At 38.5% G+C, this 21,145-nt stretch overlaps 2 protein-coding genes across 2 annotated transcripts in view; one reads left to right on the top strand and one right to left on the bottom strand.

Moving 5' to 3' along the window:
- Nucleotides 1-2,984: 2,984 nt before the first annotated feature.
- Nucleotides 2,985-20,592, bottom strand: TRMT44 (tRNA methyltransferase 44 homolog). Its single transcript, XM_064653339.1, has 11 exons — nt 20,208-20,592; nt 17,747-17,864; nt 16,660-16,879; nt 15,540-15,608; nt 13,271-13,378; nt 11,791-11,862; nt 8,708-8,814; nt 7,923-8,106; nt 6,885-7,275; nt 5,880-5,996; nt 2,985-3,429 (listed from the first exon to the last, which is right to left on the bottom strand). The coding sequence occupies exons 1-11, from the start codon at nt 20,590-20,592 to the stop codon at nt 3,197-3,199; spliced, it is 2,004 nt and encodes a 667-aa protein (XP_064509409.1). The 3' UTR covers nt 2,985-3,196.
- The window catches only part of ACOX3 (acyl-CoA oxidase 3, pristanoyl), a 34,393-nt gene continuing 33,801 nt past the window's right edge, over nt 20,554-21,145 (top strand). The window contains exon 1 of the mRNA XM_064653337.1: nt 20,554-20,691. The gene's annotated coding sequence lies outside the window, so the exon portion shown is untranslated. The remainder of the gene's footprint in view (nt 20,692-21,145) is intronic.

Raw genomic sequence — 21,145 nt, 5'->3', positions numbered from 1 at the left:
CTTCTTAACCCTGAATTCCCCCAAGACTATCTGAGAAGCTCCACAGGTGAAATCAGGAAATCACCCATTTCAAATTAAACACATCCTACCCCAAGGTGAATTATCAGGGAAGACACAAATGACTGAAAAAGAACCGAAAGCCTGTTTTTCCCCTTTGCACCATCTGGAAACAATTTCCATCTGGAGATAGCATGAACTTAATTTTACAGGGGCCTCCTCCTCATCAAACATATCAGTATGTTTACCACAATAAATAAGCATCTTGAGGAATTCTTCTTACTCTGCTTGTAACCAAACAAAGACTAACACAGGCAACATCATCACTTGATTACATTCAAGTTTAAACAATTTCATGTCCTTCCTCTTGTCCTCTCAATAAGCAAAATGTTTTTCTGATTCTTACAACAGTAACTACACTATCAGCTGTGTCCCCTTACCATGCTGCCCTGCTTCGCAAGAGTTGCAATTTACCTGGCTTACACCACTCTTTCCCTTAGTCCAACAACCTTCACTGAACTACATTCAACTTGCCCCTTAGGATGTAATTCACCTCAGGGTATGTGTATTTTTTTTCTTTTGAAATGTGCGAATCCTGTACTGTTTGTAACACAGCATTGATTAGGGCTAAACTCAGGACTTGATTTACAACACTGCGGACCAGAGCCAGGGGGGAAGGCTCAGAGCCCACCACAGAAGCGGTGTTAGAGGGAGGCCAGGTAGCTGCACTACATGGCATATGGGATAACGTTGTATATGATCCATGAGCAAGGCTGCAATTATCAGGGGCAAGGTGATCCAGCAAGAGCTGCTTCTTCCAGAATCAGAACAGAAATGTAAAGGCAGAAGGGAGAACATACAAAACTTCAGTCGGTTCTTTGCTCCCACTCTATCAATAGATTTAGACAGCTTCTTCTGCATCCAGTGGACTGCAACCTGTTGGCTCGAAGTCAGGGTGTGAGAAAAGTAGATTTGGAACTGTTTTGAAACGTGGTTCCAGTGTCATCTTTAATTTTTCATCTGCTTTGTCTTCAGTTATTTCCTTCCTTTCTTTTTCAGACTGCCTGAGCTCTCATAGAGTTCTCACATGGCTTATTCACTCTTACCCCTACACCTCTCTGTCCTGACACTTTCTGTGTCATCGCTCTCATCTCTATATTTCTTCTTTAGTAACTTCTCATTTTTATCTTGCCCTTTCTTTAGTAGGCTTTGAAATTAAAGTTTGTCTCAGTAGATCAGAGCAGAGTTCCCACACTATCAGTATTCAAACTGGGCCAGAGCCAATATGATTCCTTGTTCCAGAGTTTGTACAGCAGATACTGAACTTTACAAGTACCTAGCACTTGACAGATATGAACTATTATCCCAGTTTAATGACTGTCACTGAGTAATAATTAGGATCAATGATAAGTTCACAGAATCATATAATTATGTTGGAAAAGCCCTTTAAGATCATCGAGTCCATCCATTAACCCAGAACTGCCAAGTTCACCACCAAACCAAGTCCCTAAGTGCATCATCTACACATCTTTTAAATACCTCAGGCACGGTGGAACGACCCCACCCTTTCCCTGTGCAGCCTGTTCCAATGTTTGACAAGCCTTTCACTGAAGAAATGTTTCCTAATATCCAATCTAAACCTCCCATGGTGCAACTTGAGGCCATTTTCTTTTATCCTATCACTTGTTACTTGGGAGAAGAGACCAATACCTACCTGGCTGCAACCTCCTCTCAGGTGGTTGTAGAGAGTAATAGGTCCCCCTGTGTCTTCTTTTCTCCAGCCTAAAAAACCCCAGTTCCCTCAGCTGCTCCTCATTGGACTTTTTCTCTAGACCCTTCACCAGCTTCATTCTCTTCCTTTGGATATGCATTTAACTTTAAAAATTTAACCTTTTAAAGAAAATAATAGCCTACCAATCATAACCTGCTCAGGGTGCCAAGACATTCCTTTGTTATCTGATAAACAGAAACCTCACCATTCCAATATTATTAAATACATTTTCTACTGTTAGAGCAAAATGCCAGGTTGGATGGGGCTTTGAGCAATTTGGTCTAGTGGAAGATGTTCCTGCTCACAGAAGGGGGGTTTGGAACTAGATGGTCTTAAAGGTTCCTTCTTACACAAACCATTCTATGAATCTATGACAAAGCCCTAAAAACCTACACCTACATCTGAAGTCTTCCACAATAGTTTCCCAGAAAGTTGTTCTTCAAACCAACCAGCATATTATATGGTATTACTGCATGGTAACATGGAAAGGAAGCTGGCAAGTCAGGAAAGAGTGAAATCTCCCTAATTTCTGACTCCCCAGGGCCACTGAGTCATAAGAAACTCTAAATCTTCCTGTTAAAGAGTACACTCAGTGCAGGTAGCTCCCTTTGCAGCTGCAGTACAGGCTGCAGGTTGAGCTCTGGGTGGCAGGAGCTCCAAGGCAAAAGGCCATGAACTGCCAACCCTTGGCATGACCAAGGGCACAGGGAGCTGTGGCACCAGCCAGGGGACCAGACACTCACAGACACGGCAGGAGTCGATGAGACACAGCAGGAGACTTTCATAGCTCAGACTGTGAGGTTATAAAAGCCCTGGGTTTCCTTTGTTCGGGGTCCCTCCTTCGAGGCACCAGCTTGAGCAGTTATTTTGTTACTGCACCAAGATTAAACTATTTTAAGGATTGCAAGGTCTGAGACTCTGCTCTGGGAAACCTGAGGTAGAGCCAGTGAGGAAACCTGGTCTGTAGAGAGGTAAGGTGGCTTTGGTTCCAGCTCAGGTGATGTGGGTGTGACTGCCAGAGTGGCTCCTGGACAGTCAGAGAGAAAAGTTTCCTTAACGCTCCTTAAAAACATGGAACAAACTAGCTAATTTTCAGGGTTTGAAAATGCTGCATCATGTGCTTTTGATCTGACTGAGGATCACAAAGAGTTTCCTAGGAAATTAAGCTTTTAAATTTTATCCTTATACAAGCATGTGCTAGACAAGCCATGACAAATCCAAACGTAGAGACATTCTTTACTATACCTTTTCCATAAAAAAATAAAGATTTAGAAATATGGGAGAATTTGTAAACCAACTGCTAAATAAGATGCATAGGCATGTGGAAAACCCCTTCATATTGTACAGATCTTCATGCACTACGCAGTCCCAAAGTCAATCCTAGGTTCAGTTGTGTACACAAGCTTGAACGTAAGTGGCAACATTTTATTACTGTATATGTTTTTTCTTTTTAATTATCTGAGACTGCCTTAGCTCCTCAGTTCCATGAGCATATGGGCAAGATTCAGAAGGCAAAGAACAACCATCAGGATGATGAATGAAAAACCAACAGAGACGTGTTTTAAATGTTTCAGCTGAAAGGCGACGCTTCGCTTCAGGTTTAGTTTTACTTGATGGTTTCTCTTTTCTCCAGTCACGAATGTGAACTCTCCCATTCAGAACTAAGATTTAAAAACAAACAAAAATGCAGCTGTTAATAGACAGCCATGGGAGTTAAACTGGAAAATACTGCAGTGACATTCTGTGAATAAAATACACACGTATTCTAAGCATTTGCCTATAGGTAGGCAAAACCAAATGAGCCATTTGTACAGAAACAGAAAGAAGTGCACAACAAACCAAGACAATATAGACACAGTATAAGGAACAACTGATGGTTTTACCTGAGAGATGTTTTACTATGATGCTGAATAGTTTGAGGCACCTTTGTATTGTCTTTGTAAAAGTTTGTTTGTTCATTTTAAATATAGCAGAATCATTTAGACTAAAACCCTCTGAATTCAGATCACAAGCCCTGATGAAGTTTCAACTTCAAGAACTGTAATTCTTCTGGTGCTCAGAACTTTCCGACTCTACATTAAAAATGTGACTACCAGCAAGAGTCTTCTACTAATTTCACTACACAGTTCATTGACCCAAAACCACACTGCACCAAAGAGAAGACAAGTCTAATCCTTCAAAGGAATCAATAGCACATTATCATTTGTTAATAAAGATTCAGCATTTCAGGGTTTTTTTAAAAATCATTTGCTGTTAGGACCATAAACTGTACACACATACACACACACACACACACACACACACACTTTGGAACCTCTGTCAAGTCCTTAAATGCGTAAAGAAAAGGGAATAAAAGTGAGTTAGGAAGGCAGGAACAACAAACAGATGAAAGGAGGAAGTAACAACAGGAAAAGGATGAAAAACAACAGCAAAAATGAGGAGGGGAGAATCTGCCACTTGTAAGTTGCCATGCTCTATTTTCATATTCTGCTTCAATCACACCTTATGTATCAACCCTTGTAGCTTGGAACAGTTAATCAATGTCATTCTGCAGCCTGATAATTGCTATTCAAAAGGTAACAAGTCCAGTCAGTGAAAGCTGAGTATCACACATTCAGGCCTGGACGAATTCATCCCTCCAGGTTTCCCTGTGATACACAGAGAGATGTGAACTCACACAAAGCCAATCGAGAAGCAGACAAGCTTTAAAACCTCTCTGAACGAAAGAAGAAAAATGAGCAGATATAGAGCTATATATGATCAAGCATAATTTTTCCCTAGAAAATCAATCCTGTATTGGACAAGATGCCTGATCAAAACAAAACCATCACAGATCAATTACTCATAAGTCCCTTTTTTGCGTGTCTGTGCATGTGCGTGTGTGTGCATCTGTCTTTCATGTTTTAAAAGAAAAACAATTCAGTAAAGATGACAAAAGAGCTGTAGCCATGTTCTTCTTTGTCCTCTTGGGCATGAGCAATATCCTTCCAGACCACCTGCTGATAAAAGCTTCTTGCTATGGTGACATGCACCTGAGGGAAAGAATCAAATGGTCTCTACTGAAGCCATGGGGAGTATCCATGTGATGTAAATTACTGAGAAAGATCTGGCCTTAATCCTAGTCTCTCTTCAGAGACAATGTGCAAAAAGCATCCATGCAAATTTAAATGCTTATTCCATGTAACAGGTTGTAAATCTATTTCACCCATTCCTAATGATAGGAATCAAATTCAAACACATAATGAACACAGTGTGATCATCTCTTTTTAACAGATGGTAATTCAAAAGTATTTCAGTATGGATTCAAGTTTTATAATTGCCAAGTGTACAGAACTCCTTAGTGGACACAAAACTTAGCAAAGTTAGCCAGTGGCAGCAACTAGATTGCATACTCAAGATTACTTGCCACAGATTAGTTGATCAATATTTTACAGCTGAGCTAGAACTGTTGGGACTTAATGCATTTTGAAATTTGAAGCAGCTTTAATACTGACAAAAACCTTGAAAGCAAAGCTACACCTGCAAAACTTCACACTGACAAAAAAACCCAAACAACAAAACAACCGCACAAAACACACCACCATCATATTACAGCAGGGGGGAAAAAAAACCAAAAAACAAAAAAAACCTGCTAGGAGCAAACCCAGCCAACCAGAGACTTGTTACTGAGTTCTTTCTGCCATGCTACCATAGGCTACCCGAACACATTAAGCTCACAGTTACAGGTTCTCATGGAGGCTAGTTTTATTTCTTGTCACCATTTACACTGTGGGGCTTAGTAAGGCCAGTCTGTCTCAGTTAAATGCTTCAGTGAACATGCTGTGTATTTGACAGCCCCAAAATCATCAGTATTTCATAGGAAAAATAAAAATGCTCCAAGTCAAAGAATAGCATCAAATTAGCCACTTTAACAAAAGGGTTGTTTTTTCAGATACAGTCGGTCTAGAAGATTTTGTTGATAGATGGGCACATAAAGAATATTCGGTTTTCCACAGAGGTACAAAAAGCAGTTAAAAAGCCACCACCATAGTAATTTTTCAGTTAAGTTTAGTTGCATAAAGAGGAGATAAAATAAATGATTACAGAAAAACAAAACCCAAAACTTCTTTACCTTCAAATACTTGATGATTGTTCTTCAGTAGTGTCTGCAGGCCCCCATATTCACTCTTTAGCCTTTTTAATGTCTCTTTATTTAAGTGTTCTGCCACTTCTTTCAAAGAAAGGCTTTCTGCAATAAAAATGTAATGTAAACATAAAAAATTTACATATATAAAACCTTAAGAAAATTTAACTTATATATTGGGTAATGATTATGAGCAGAATGTAAGAATTATCTACCGGTACTGCAGCAACTTTGTTCTAGTGATATTGGGTATGATATATATTTTACATGTACACTGTCTGTAAAATAGCAGCTTTCATTCTATAGAACTCAAGACAGAATTTCCACAGTAATAGACACTTTTAATTTTCCCTGCTTTTTTTACAGTAGCATGTAGCCCTCATCGCAGTAAGCACTGTTTATAGGCATGTAGTTAGAAGAGAGAATAACTCAAAGGATCTTCTGCAACCTTAACATGATAAACTACAGAAAGGAAATAATATAAACAGGAAAATGGAAGATGATAATAGTATGAACTAACTGACTGGTCATAAAATTAACAGCAACTTCTATTCTTTTTGTTTGTAAGACTAAACTAAGAATTCCTAATCATTGTAACCAAATGGCATTTCAAAGCACTTCTTACATAATTCTTACAGAATTACAGCTAATTATCATGTGAATATTCAAGAACTTAATATTCTCCGCAGACAGATGCAGTGTTTTCTTTTGGAAAATGGGGAAGAGTTCTGGGGTTTACTTTGGTGTGTTTCAATAAAAATGGATTCTCTAATACTATTTAAGTGTAAATCAGAATAAAAGCCTCACACCAATTTCCAAATATTCTTCTATGTGCAATAAAACACAGCAGAAAAAAGCACCTTTGATTGCTACTGTACCTGTTTTGGTATTTCCTAAAAATCTATTTCACTTACTGAATTTATAAACATATGAATTCATTGGAAAAGACATGTTCCATCAGCAAAAGATAGTGTTAAGGAAAGACAACCTCACCTCCTTGATTCCAAGAATTCATATTTCCACCCTGCATATTTGAACATGATTTTTGGGGGGTTGCATTTAACAGCAAGTTTGCCACATTGAGAACCACTTCATCTACAAACTCCCGAGGGAGGGAAGCACAGTTTCTGATTTGTTCCACTTTTTCTCTGGGTTGAAATCCAGGCATCCAAGTGGTACCAGCTGTCTCAGTCTCATCTGCAGGAAGTTCTGAGCCTGCTTCTTCACACACACTATCACAGTGGTCCTTATGATTAACTCCAACTCTTCTGTCACACGTGATGCCAGTACAGGTCCGACGATTGTTAATAAACTGTGTTATCTGCTTGTCAATCAGAGTGGATTCTGTAGGTGGATAGATCCTATTTTTTCCAATCAGGCTTACCTATTTTAGTAGAAAAAGGTAAATCACTACACAGAGTCTCAAACTTACACAGTCCCCCAATCTTTTCATGTTTCTGCAGGTTTCTCACTGCCTACAGGAGATACCAATGCAAACACAATGCTCATTAACATCTGAGGCACTTTTAATTCTAGTTTTTGAATACTGGTGCCACAGAAAAAAATACAGTAAACAAATCAAAATCAATCCTGCTATACAATCACAGAGCAAAAGTAATTTTCCTGACCCTCAGATTATTTACAAAGTTAAAGCTGGACACCTCTACCTATCTGAGAACATTTCACTTTGAATTTCACCGGATTTGAAAAACTGCAAAATTAAGTACAAATAAACAAGACAGGCAGGTTTTTTAAGTTTTCCATCCACATAGTGGCATAAGAAAAAATCATGAAACCTTCCATTCCTTCCTGTTTTTAGGTTTGTACCTCTGACATTAAGAGCAGAATACCCAAGAAAACAGGGAGCATTTTCAGTCTCTCTTCAGAGCATATTGTATCAAGTAATGCAGCTGACTATGGTCTGATCATACAATAACAATGAACAAACATCCACATGCTTCAAACAGCCAGCAGATTTAAAAAAAAAAAAAAAGAAAAAAAAAGGCAAAGCTCTACAGAGTCCAAAATTACCCTTTTTGTTGATGGAATTCTAAGGCAATCTTCTTCTACATGAAAGCCGCATACAAATCCCACTTGGGCAATAAAATCTAGATATTCTCTGTACTGAGTTTTCTGGCTTTGTCTTCGGCTGTATTTTCCATGGAAATCAAAGAAACAACACGGCAGCACAAAGTAGCAACATGAATAGGAAGACCTACAAGGAGGACAAAAAACTGCTGATGTTATTTCAGAAAACACAAAAATTTAACAAATAAACTATCAGATAAAAGCAGTAATGAAAATTTTTATTAAGTGATAGAGCTTCATGCAACAATACTTATAACTTCCTCTTTCAGTAGATCTATTAGTTTAATCAAAAATACTATTTCATAATGTATTTGCTGTAGCAAATTACTGTGCCAACCTGGTTTGCAGAACTAAATTTCTAGACAGTAAACTACTGCTGCTGGTTGTAAAGAGAGGAACAGTTCAAGAGAAGGTAGAACCATAAGCTCTTATTTACAGAAAAAAACCCACAAAACCAACAAAAACCAACAAGAGATTCACATATATGAAGTTTTTGAACTTCAAAAAGAAAATGCTGCACTGAATTCTATTGCTTCTCCATAGGAAGAGAATCACTTTGTAAAAATAATAAACTGTCATCAAAAGAAGTGAGTCTTGCAAGGTGTGGCAGCAAAAGTGACAGTTTTTACCAAGCCCACATAGGTAATTATGAGGGAGTTGTTTGTTTCCTTTTGCTTGTTTGGGTTTTTTAAATTCCTTCCCTCTCACTCCCCTTCCTCCACAAATACCTAGCTGCAATTACGGGTATCCATGGTGTTAATTCATCTGAATGGTTTCCTATGAGCCAGTCAGTGTCTGGAAAGAGATGACTGTCACCTGGCATGATTGTAGATTCCTAAAACACAAATCAGCATGTTAAATGAATTCTATTACAGGTTTCTTTAAGGTATTTTATTTGTTAGTAAAGCATTACGCAAACAATATAAAATATTAGCTGACAAATACAAGGTGAATGAGAATCACAGACACCAACGTTTTCCTCAATATGAATTTTTGCTAGGTAGTAATTTTTTATAGCTACACAGAAGTAATTTAGCAACAAATACCCACAAAACATTGGTCAGAAAAGGAGTGGAATAACAACTATGATTAAGATATGTGGCACCCTAAATATCTGTAAACAAATATCATACGCTGGATTACAATTTCTCGCCAATTGCCTTCTGTTACATGTATGTTTGGACTCAATTTTTCAGGAAGTCACTTAATTTGCTATGTTTTACAGTCCCTAGGACTCACACAGCAATTAATCAGAACACAGCTGCACTGTTATCTTCTCTTTCACAGATGCTTCCCAAATCAAATCCTAACATACAAAACAACACCCTTCACATGCTTTCACATATAATAAACCTAATCCAGCCTAACACTTTCTCCTCTTGTCCGTGTTGCCATTCCACTCCCTTCCAAGTTGTGTCAAGATCACCTTACGATACATGTTAAACAGGAGCAAAATTAGGAAACAATAAGTTACAAAAAGAATGCTTCTTTGGTGACCTTTGGAATAGTATTTTGCCTAATGGAAATTCAATATATATGAATTGAGAAGACAACAGCAAAGAAGTCTTCCTGCCACAATACTGACCCACAGAATAAACTCAAGAATATCCTATCCTGACATTCTTAAACAAAACCCAAACAAAAAACAAAAAGCCCACAAACAATAACAAACAAACAAACCCCTCAAAATAAAACAAACAGGATGAATTCTTTATACAGGTTAAATTTCAAAAGTTCTAGAGTGCCTTTAATGTTTGTGCCTCACAAACATGTTTTCTCACCATAAACTAACTTTGGCAAAGAAAGTACTTAAAGTTATTAATACCATGGAAGTACACACTCTTTCCTGAAAACATGTATGAATCTTAATTATTGGGCAGATTTGAAACAAGTTTTAGATTTGAATTTCCACAGACCTTCAGGAAAAGTTCTGAAAATTATGCTTATACTCTTTTTTTATATAGAAAATATATGTTTTACAAGCTTAAAATTCACATGTATATTTAAAGTAGTACCTGCATAGGAATTTTAAAAACAAAACCAAACAAAAAACAAACCCAAACATCCTATTAAGGAATTTCAGAAATGTCAGGCTATCTCTGGTTACATTTCAATTCCTCCTTAAGGATCAATATGGTGATTATTGTTCACTTTAAAAACTACATCTCTGATCATTTTTAGTTATGTATATACATTTCTAGATAATGAATGTAACAAATTTCTCTCTGGCAGGTTACTAGATGTTAAACCAAGTCTTGGGTAAGTGTTTTCTTAAAGTTGATTGAACAAATTACTCATACTTTACATTTCAGTTTTGATCACTCAATTTAGGCACAGCATGAATTATCAGTGCCATACTCCACATTTTGACAGTCACCCATAATCAAATTTGTATTCACCCTATCTGACAGCACTTTGGCAATACAGAGTGACACCTGTTACACTCCTTTATATTGCTAGTTCTCTACTAAATGTCACAGATGGCAATATCCATCCTGCAACTCATGCTTTAAGTAAAGATCAAAACAAAATACGCTTCAAGGTAACAACCGGCTGTGAGCAGGTGCTTTCTCCTTCTGTGACTCCTACGGCTACAGGAGTCTTGCAAAATCATTTAACCCTTTCTGCTCATTGTATAACTCCTTCCAGCATAAACCTGCACTTTCCTCATATGCATATTTTTTTATATTTTTACAGTTTCTTTGTTTCTGTCTGGGCAAGAAAAGGAACATGTAACACACAGGAAAAGAGAAGACGCTGTTTGGCATTGCCAGATGTGACTTAATGCGGTATAACAGGTACGAAGGAGCTCCACAGCTTGATGTTTTGGATTGTTTCTTGAGGCATTTCAGTAAGATCTGTTTGCAGACTGCAGCAAAAGAACATGGTAGTTTTGGCAATCTGTACCCAAAATGGTGGGGTGGCAAAGAGAGGGCAACACAACATTGTGCACTGCAAAAGCTTCACCTCCCATCTGTGTAAACTGCTGCTCTTTTGTTGATTTAGTGTAAGTTTTTAGCATCCAAAGTTATATCAAATTTAACTTTAAACAAAACTATTAGAGAATAACTGCAGGTGGGGAATTATTTTACTGTACTGCAAGCTGACAATTTCTGAGAGAACACAGTGAGAAATTTTAGAGTCTAGAGAACAAAAAAATCAGGAACACCTCACCTCCAAAGGGAAACTGTTCATTGGCACCACACTTTAACAAGAACGCCTGGAGTCAAAGTGAATGTTCCTGTGCTCAAATTGTTCCTGTTCTCATAAAAATGCTAATATGGAACTTGAAATATAATCCCTCTTTCAGACTCATTTTCCTGTTCATTTTTGAAGGCATTTATATTGGCTCCTTTGAGGTTCGGCAACAATTTTGTCACCAAAACAGCACATAGCACTGGAAGGTGCACTTTCAAGAAAAAGACACTCAAAATTTTCAATATTATTATCTTTTATGAGCTACAGTGGTGCAAATAAAGCTGCTTAATATTGATCTGCCAGTAAAATCAAAGCTTGTTTCATAGTGTGCATGTCTGTACATGCAGTAAGAAATCATGTTAGTCTTCCCAGCTGAAAATAAACAAGTTGCAAATATGCAAGGGTACAACACCATATTGCTCTCATAATTCCCTTTACAACTTACTTCACAGCCCCTCTGTATATGGATGGCATCATACCAAACCATTGGGTCACTTTAGACAGCTGCCTGTAACCCAATATGCTTCATTACATTTGCATCAATACAACCTGAAGCAATGAACAAAAGAATAAATTTACAAAACAGTAAGACTGACATACATTTGCATAATACCTCTAAATGAGTTTCTGGTCCATACATGTCCCATATTTTTCTTCTCCTCACATCAATTCCTCTACCTGAATGCTGAAATATTTGAACAACAAAAAGTGTCATTTCAAGTACAACTTTTAGCAGAAATTGTCAAGCAAGCTCACTAAATGTAATATTAACAGTGATTATTTCATTCATGATAAAATTTAAGACACATAATGAAACACCACTTCGTCATTTCAGGCAGAAGCTGAATACTTTTAATCCCTTCTTTCCCTTCAAAATATAAAGGGAATTACTTGGAAACCTTAAGAATATATCTGATTAAAAATTTTATCAGAGGACACCTACTGAGACTGCTCTTGAAAATCTGGATCTCTACAAATGTAGAAGCAGAGGTATCATTTTTTGTTTGTTTTTAAAATATCTAAACCTTTTATAAGGTGAGTACTACTGTAGCTCCCCCAGGGCTCAGGGAAGAGTGCTACTCTAAGCAGTCCTTAGTGGAGAACCACCTTTCAACTATCAAAGTCCAAACACATTTTTTCCTGTGTGAATTGAAGAGAAGAGGAAACAGACTGGAAACTAAAGCAAGAAATGAAGAATGTGTAAGTATTTGAACTTCAAGAACCTTGTGCAGAACTAACCAAAATCGATTACTAAAAAAGTCTCATAAAACTCTCATACATTACTTTTTTGACACTTAATGTCTGTCAGCACTCCAGCAGTGATGAACTAATGATGAATGAAAAGAAACATCTACAGGGAAAATAGCACCTTGCAATAGACACAATTTTTCTGGCCACACAAGAATAGAAAGCTTGTGTTAGGAGAACTTGGGCCAATTTTTACCGCCAATGAAATTTATTGATCTAATAGGAGATATTAATTTCCTTTACAAAGTGGAAAATGCAATTCTCTGAAACAGACAGACCCAACTTCCCTCGGTTTTGTTTAGTCTCACTGACCTATTTTTGTTGTTGTGTCAGAAACTACGCATCAAGAAACTATGGAATTGCCACATTTTCATTCCCAAAAGCACAGCATGTTGTTAGGCATTTTAAATTAACAGATGTCAGGATTGTTTTTAAAGATATAGAAAAACATCTTCAGGACACTGCAAGTAGAATTCAATTCAAAAATAAGTTCATGAACACCATGTTGTGAGAGAGAATCTCCATGTCAAGATTCCACATTACTCTTTGCTTTTTTCTACAGCAAAACTAAATTATACCATTATTTTTAATTTCCCCCCCTTAATTTCTTACCTCAGAAAAAACAGCCTTGAACTGACAAAAAATGTACTAATAAAAACAGATAATAAACGAAAGGTTTCTAAAGCTCTGCTAGGATTTTCTCTTGGTGAGAATGACAAAATCCTATTTTAGTGAGATAAGTTGACTGTATTTTGGCTATTTGCATGCCAGATAAAAGGAAAGCATAATAAGAATATTGACTATCTCTAGTTTTTAATCATTATTTTAAAAAGCATTCTATTTACCCCTTCATTGTTTAGAATGTGAACCAGTAGACCATTTCCACATCCAAGATCTACAAATGACTGTTTCTTAGTCAACCCTTTTTCCTTTCTCTCTTCTTCCCAAAGAATCTAAGGCAAGAAAACAAAATATTTTAGATTTCTGCTCCCAAGTTTCCCTGAAAAAAGAAGCAAAAGTTTATTGGAAATTAAAGGAGAAAGCTGGGAATGCAGATGTGACCGAAAATATTCCCTGTACTCACAGATAAAATAACTTTAGAGAGAGAAAAAAAAAAAAAAAACAAAAACAGAAAAACATTGAAACCGTTTATGGAGAGGGGCAAGAATTATGTTGCAAAATATCAGTTTCTAAGTGCTAAGCACATAAGCACATCCTCCACTCCCTCCTGAGTCACTAGAAGTTGAAATTAATCAGGGCTATACAACTCTAGGCTAGAATGAGCATAAATGTAAAGTTGCTGAAACAATGGGTGCAAGAGAAGAACAGTGGGAAGCAAGGGACGGATCAAGTAAACTTCAACAATGCCTCTGCAATTAACACCCCAGAGGCATTTATATCCACTGTATTTGTGGTGGCAGAGCTGAAAATAACTAAAATGTTCTTTGTAATCAGTTGGTGATATATCAGCAAATGTAACCTCCTTTTCTACTGAACAAAGCAACAGTGTTACCGAGCGAGTCAGCTGCCCCAAATTCTGCATCAGCTAAAGGGACCCCAAAATTCTAGTCCCTGCTCCATACATTAGTAGTTACTTTTACATAGGTATGTAATTCGTAATTAACAACTGGATATTTCTCTGCAGAACACGGATTAATCTCTATCACTGTCAAACTTTTTCCTTCAATGAGAAGTTACAGAGCACACGTTCACCAACTCTGCTCTCTCATTATTCACTATGATTAACAAAAATCTTCAAGAATATTTAACTATGAAAATTAATATTTGTAACATTGTCTCTTGTGAATATATCAGTTTTGCTACAGGGAAAGAAGATGAAGATAATCCATGAGATTATCAGGCTATGTTTATGTTTTTAAATTTACCAATCATTGCACTTTGGCACTTTAGGCAGTATCCCAGAAACCACTAATCATCTCCTATGTAGATAATACCTATCCTCCAACTCCTCCAGAGTTTTTCCCAGTACAAACTGAACAGCCACTGCTTTGGTCATGCCCCTAGACACAGGTGATTGCAGAGTAAAATGAGGTCACATGTAGACACCATAAATCCATAACAACTTGACACTGGACCTACTTTCAACCAACTACTCTCAACCACTTGTTTAATGTACTTCTAAATAATGAGTTATTCTATAACATCATATAGATACCTGAACATTTAATAAGGAGGTTAGGTTATTAATATCATAGTTTAAGTTTTCATTTATATAAACTGTATGTTGGATGAACTTAATAACTTTTTAAAAACCACTGCTACATCAGCTAACATACGTTATCACTGTAAACCAACATTCATGTGCATAAAAATGCTATCACTACAGAAATTTCTTGTGGCTACCATTAAATTCCTAATTTACAACATCTAATATTAACACAGTGGTAAAAATGGTAAAGATGAGTCTATTACACAGCTCTTTCCACAACCCAGTGTCTAAGGCTCTAAGGGGTTAAACAGTCAATTATCAAAATTAATTAGCCTTTAGGAAGTTCTGTAAATGATCTAACTTACAAATACTGATTTAAATAGACTCCAGAGGTAGAGTTCAAGGCAGACATGCTCTTACCACACTCTGGATGGCAGTAAAAAATATTTATGTGCCTATACAGCGACCCATTTTGATGCTTTTTATAAAACTGAAATTTCTAGTGACTGCAGGTAGCAGAATTTTCACATAATCTAAGTATGCAGGTGTCTTAGAAAACTGTACCAAGCATTCCCAGCATCTACAGTTGGCCTTATTACATTTGAAGATGGGATTTGAGCTGAAATTTTATCAGGGAAAGGCATAGCAGTGAAAAACCTTTAACATAAAACTAACAAGTGATAGAAAAACATATGAAACAATCACTCCTGATCTCCAGTTGGTCCAACCAACCACTTCTACATCAGTGCTTTTCGCTTTATCACTTAGAAATAAACACATCTTGTCTGTGCAGATCATCAATTTTCTGCGACAGAAGACTGCAAATCTTTACCATATCTTTATAAAGAAGTTCTTGTTTCCTTCTAAACTGATTTTCTTTAGAGAGGTTCTATTATTAGGAAATAGAACCTTATAGAACATTATTAGGCAAAGCGATTCCATACCAGCAAGTAAGTAGCAATGGCAACATCTTCATAAACAAATTTCTCAGGATCTGTCACTTCAGGCCACACCTTCAGGGAAAAAAAAACAGAGAAAAAAATGGAGAAAATTTATTTTCTTCATCACCCAAAATAACTAAAAAATGTTACAGCAATCTGGATACTCATGCACTCATCCACTTCAATAGGTTTCTGCACCTCACGAATTTTGTATTTTAACCTCATTAAAAACATACACAAAGAATGTAAATAAAGATTTTGTGAGTCACGCGAAAGAATGATGGTGTAAAGAATGTTCTCATCCAAACAATAAAGTCTGCAAGAACATTATGGCTCCATATGTGCAGGTCACGAGTAAACTGCTGCATCTGTTCTGTAATAGATCATGTATGTTCTGCTTAACTCTCTCAGGAGAAAAATGCTTATATTTTTCCTGTGCAACACTGTTAACATGAATGTTTATAGATTTCTTTTCACAAGGTAACAGACATAGAATTACCCTATGAGAACAGAACACAAAGAATCAAAATCTGAAGCAGGAAGTCAGAAAGCTCAAGTATTATCCCCAAGTATTATTTTCTAAACAAGGAATTGAAACAAAGACTGAAATGCTCAACTCTACACTAATTCTACTGTAGATCTAAAGCCTGAACTACTGACTTACCTAAAAAACCAATTCTCGCCTCAGGTATATCTCTCTGTTAGTACAGAAATATCAAGAGCAAAACCTTCCAACATTTTCACAGTATGTTTTACCAAACACATATATAACACACACTAAGATATCATACAAATTTCAGAAGAGGAATAGGAAACAACCTACTTGCTAACCAATGCTGTTTACAGTCTTTCAGGCTTTGGAGAAGCAAGTGCTTTATTTGTGCCTTCTAATGTGGGTGACTTAGTATTTATTCCACTGACCCACTGCTTACTTTTTAAAACAAGAGATACATTCTGAAAAATGTCTAAGTCCTCCAAATATATGTTGTGAATTTGTCTCTAAATCTTGCTTTTCAAGTTCTTCCAAATACTGAATTTATTTAGTGACAGAAGCAGCTTCACTACACAAATAATGAAAAAAGTTATGAAAAGATATTATTACTGTATATATTGCTAAATTTACCTTCACCATTTCTTTGTATTTTTCTTTGAGGTCTTGATACACTTTGCTGTACTTTGCTACAGAAATGAGTGAGAGTGTACTTTTAAACTCACTGGGCTTTTGCTCCACAGACCATTTAGCCAGTTTGGACAAAAGTTCATTTCCAAGCCACGCTAGTTTGGGGTATGCAATTCCATCTGAAAACCAATCCTCTGGAAATGGAGCTACAACAGACACAGACCTTCAAACAAACAAATAAACAATTTTTAATAAATACAGTATATTTCATTATTTCAGCTACCTCAAAGAGGGAGAAAAAAAATGATTAAGTGGAGAAATCGGCAAATCAGAGATATAAAATTAGACAGGAGAATAAGGAAATACATAATATACAAAACCAAAAGGAAAATAAAACAATGAAGTTACTGAATAATGGGTTAACAGTCTCCCTTGAATTTTGTTAGCTCATTATCTGTCAATTCAAACACTGTATATGAGAGTCAATGCTGCATTCAACACAATGAACGAGGACTCGCATATGATGACCAACCAGATTTAACAAGATAGCCAAACACTAAGTAGCAAAAGTCAGTTTATGAAATTCATGAGAAAAAGAAAAGGAAAATTTAGAAGAAAAATACATCCATTGGTACAATCCATTATTTCATCTTCTCTAACTTTATTCAGGTTTCATTAGAGCTACATCCTCAGATGCTCAGGACCAAGCTGCAATGTCACCTTTCAGTGACTGAAGCTCAGTGGGTTCACAGCAACTCCAGTTTGACCTCAGCCCTACTAACACCCCCAGAACCTGACTTTTTTCACAGGCATAGTTAATTCCTCATGAACAGAACAGGCATATTTTTTTCTAGACCACACACAGCTACAGTCAATGTATATATTCAAAGCTGAAATAGCTTTGTGATACTTTGGGTATTGTAGATGTTTCTTTTTACAGAACACTATGCACTCAGATCACAACACTACTGTAATTTACCAATCAAGCAGGAAATTACATAAACCAAATTGCCTATGTACCAATACTAAGCCATTGTGTAACTCTTGCAATAACTCACTGTTTGCTTTCCCTCTCAGTCCCAGCACTTACCATTCCTCATCTTTTATGTGTCTAAGTTGAATTTGATAAATATTGCACTTCTTAATCAGGCATTTTCCTTCACTGTTTTCCTCCAAAGGCAGAAAGGTCACAGTTCCATTGTAAACATCTGAAAAGATATGCAAACAGTGGTATATTATTCCATCCTGGTTCACACCAAGATGAACTTTTGTCTCCTTACTATGTTAAATGCAAACCAGTGAGATGTAGGACAACACAGGAAAAACCACAATGCTAAGAATAAATCCGTTTCTCAGTGTGCCTGACATCCAAAAACTGGATGGTTCAAATTCTCAAAATTTAGCATTCTGTTGCATGATATTTTCAAAATACCTAAGGCTGTCCAGCAAGAGTATTCATTTTATTTTAACCCAACTATTTTAATAAATTAAAAGCTAGCCGATGAAACTTTTCTAGCACAAAACTGCTGCTTTCCCATATCCCACAGTAAATCCAAAATCCCAGGAAGCAATTCCAATTAAACAGAGACTTACATATCACTTCAGTATTAGATAAACAATTGGTGCAATATTAAAAAGTAATCAATAATATTAAAAATATCTATCAAATTTGCCATGTGCAAACATGGGATCTATTGCATGATTATAATTAAGCATAGCTGTGCTTCCCTTTTGGCATCATGCAGCTTTCCCAATTTGAGTTCTTAGACTAAGCACTGTGAAAAAACACATTATCCATCCCTAAATTAGTAACTCATAATTCTGAAGGAAGACCGCCTGGGAAGACCTGCTTTTAGGTTAAGGTGCATGTATGATGTTCCTACACCGAGTGATGTTCAGCAACCACACTACTGATGGACTTCCAACAATAGAGATTTTGAAAAAGTGAATCTAAAAGCATTCATTATATTCCATATATCTTACAGTGTGTATGGACTATTGCTTTATAAACTAGTTGCAAAAATCTTTTTAGCTATTGTTTATGCAGGGTGATTTCCTTTGAATAACTTATTAAGTTCTCAGCTTTGCAAATGGTTTTTCAATTACTATTAAAACAAATATTCTGGCAACTACAAATGCTATATTGGCTACACAACCAATTTTCAATGGGCTCCAAAGTTTTCTGAGTGCGACAAGAAAGAATAATTAGCAATAGAGGAAACATTAAGTCTTGCTGTCTTGTCCTATCTTTAGCAATCCCATGCCTGACATTTTTTCATTTTAAACATATTAATTAAAAAAAAAATTCTTACAGATAGGCTCTCTAGACATAGCTCAGGAACACCTTCCTTTAACATCAAAAGAAAAATTAAAACTGCAACATAGACTTTTTTTAAAATTTCCCTATTTTTTTAAGGCAGCAAGAAACAGGCCACAAGAGCATCCAAAATCAGCTGTCACCCATATATGACTATAGGTCTTTCTGATAGTAAATTTAATTTTTTCTGGAATTCTGATTCTTTTCAAAACATTACTACTAGAATTTAATCCACATCAACAGGTTTTTCCAAAATTTATCTTAAAGGAGATGTCAACCTCTATTCTTTAAAACTTTGTTTACATTAGTAGGATTTACTGCAGCATAGTAAGGTCATACAGTGTCAGAACAAAACAAAGGGAAAAAAACACAAATAAGACAAGTGCAGCTTCATTTTTAAGCAACATTAAACAAGAAGAAAGTTGATACAAACAGTTAAACTTGGCCAGGCAGGTGACACAGCTGCCTTTTCTATTCAGTAACAAGGCTAGTGAAGCGACTCAAGCACAAGTCCTATGGGGAGAGGCTGAGGGAGCTGGGGTTGTTTAGCCTGGAGAAGAGGAGGCTCAGGGGAGACCTCATCACTCTCTGCAACTACCTGAAAGGAGGCTGGAGCCAGGTGGGCATCGGTCTCTTCTCCCAGGCAACCAGCAGTAGGACAAGAGGGCATGATCTTAAGCTGTGCCGAGGGAAGTTTAGGTTGGACACTAGGAAGAAATTTTTTATGGAGAGAGTAATCAGACATTGGAATGGGCTGCCCAGGGAAGTAGTAGATTCACTGTCCCTGGAGGTTTTCAAGATGAGACTGGATGTGGCACTTAGTGCCCTGGTCTAGTAACCATGGCAGGGTTGGATCAAGGGTTGGACTTGATGATCTCAGAGGTCTTTTCCAACCCAGTTGATTCTATGATTCCATGATTCATTTTCCAACACTATCATCAGTCCTTACAAGCCTGTAATTAGGTTTGCACTACAAACAGCGTTTGTGTGTGGGCAGCCTACTCATGACGGGAGCTCGAGAGTCCTGCAGGTGTTCGACCCCTGTTAATTTGAGTTTCAAACTGCTGCCTCTTCCCAGCATAACAACAAAAGATAAAAATAGAAGATAAGGGGGGGGGGGGGGGGGGGAAGTGGTATTTATCCCATCTGCCAGACAATCTCTGACGGGACAGGTCTGCGGCAGCCGCAGCCCCCGACCCACCATCCCGCCCCCTCTGCGCCGGGCTCCGCTCACCTTGGACCACCAGCTCCCGGGCCGGCGGGGTGGGCGGGCGCCCCCGGGGCAGCAGCGTCCTCAGCAGGGCTCGGAGCTCGCCCGGCCCGCCCCAGGGCCTGAGGGGCGGCGGCAGACACAGCTGGCCCCGCACCTCCCTCCACAGCCGGCCCAGCTCCGCGGCCCCCGCTCGCCCCTCCTGCCCACCGCCCACGGCGGCGAAGGATAGAGGTGCCTCCCCGCCCTCCCCGAGCGCCACCGTCCCCTCCGCCTCCACTGCGGCCCCGCACAGCCGCCTGTTGGCCACCTGCGGCTTCTCCAGCCACACGCGCACGGCCGCCCAGAAGCCGCGGGGCAGCGCGGCCCCGCCGGGGTCCCGCACGGCCGCCGTCCCCACCGGCCCCATCCACCGCCCGCTGCCGCCGCCGCGCCGCGGGAGGAGGAGGCGGAGCGCGTCGCAGGCTGCTCCCGTCAGTTCCCGAGGCGGGGACGGCGGCGGTTCCAGGTACGTAGCTCTTCCCGGGCTATGGCTTTGAGGCGCCGAGCGCCGTGAAGGGTGCGGGGAGAGACCCCGCTGAGGCTGGAAACACGGGGAGCCCTGAGCTCCCGGCAGCGAGTGAGGCTGCAGGGTCGTCACTGCATTTGTAGCACTGTTTGGGGAAGGTCTGTGTCGCTGTCACAGCCTTCATGAGAGCGGACTCCAGACCGGGAACTCTGATAGTCCCAGCTGTCCGTCTCTTCAAGGAAACGTCTCGATACATTTTGTGTACATTTCGTACACAAAACGTAGTCTCTTTCTGCTTCCTCTGAGCAGAAGCGAGGCCCTGCCGTGAATTCGGGCAGTTCAAGTAGCGGCTGTGCAGTGAACCCTCAAAGGGCTCCCGCAGAAGTGGTTCGTGCCCTGCCTTTACCCTCCCCGGGTTTGTCCTCTGGGCGACTGCCCTCAGCAGCTCACTCGG

Source organism: Pseudopipra pipra, chromosome 4, assembly GCF_036250125.1.
Source record: "Pseudopipra pipra isolate bDixPip1 chromosome 4, bDixPip1.hap1, whole genome shotgun sequence".
Classification (NCBI taxonomy): Eukaryota; Metazoa; Chordata; class Aves; order Passeriformes; family Pipridae; genus Pseudopipra; species Pseudopipra pipra.
This window is presented reverse-complemented; position numbering and strand designations above follow the sequence as displayed.

Bases quoted from the DNA above. Each gene is read 5' to 3' on its own strand.
- TRMT44 (XM_064653339.1), bottom strand. From the start codon at position 20,592: ATGGGGCCGGTGGGGACGGCGGCCGTGCGGGACCCCGGCGGGGCCGCG. The intron at 17,865-20,207 runs GTGAGCGGAGCC...ATATCTTTTCAG, and splicing joins CCGGGAGCTGGTGGTCCAAG to ATGTTTACAATGGAACTGTG. The intron at 3,430-5,879 runs GTAAAGAAGTTT...TTTAAATCTTAG, and splicing joins CAATCATCAAGTATTTGAAG to TTCTGAATGGGAGAGTTCAC.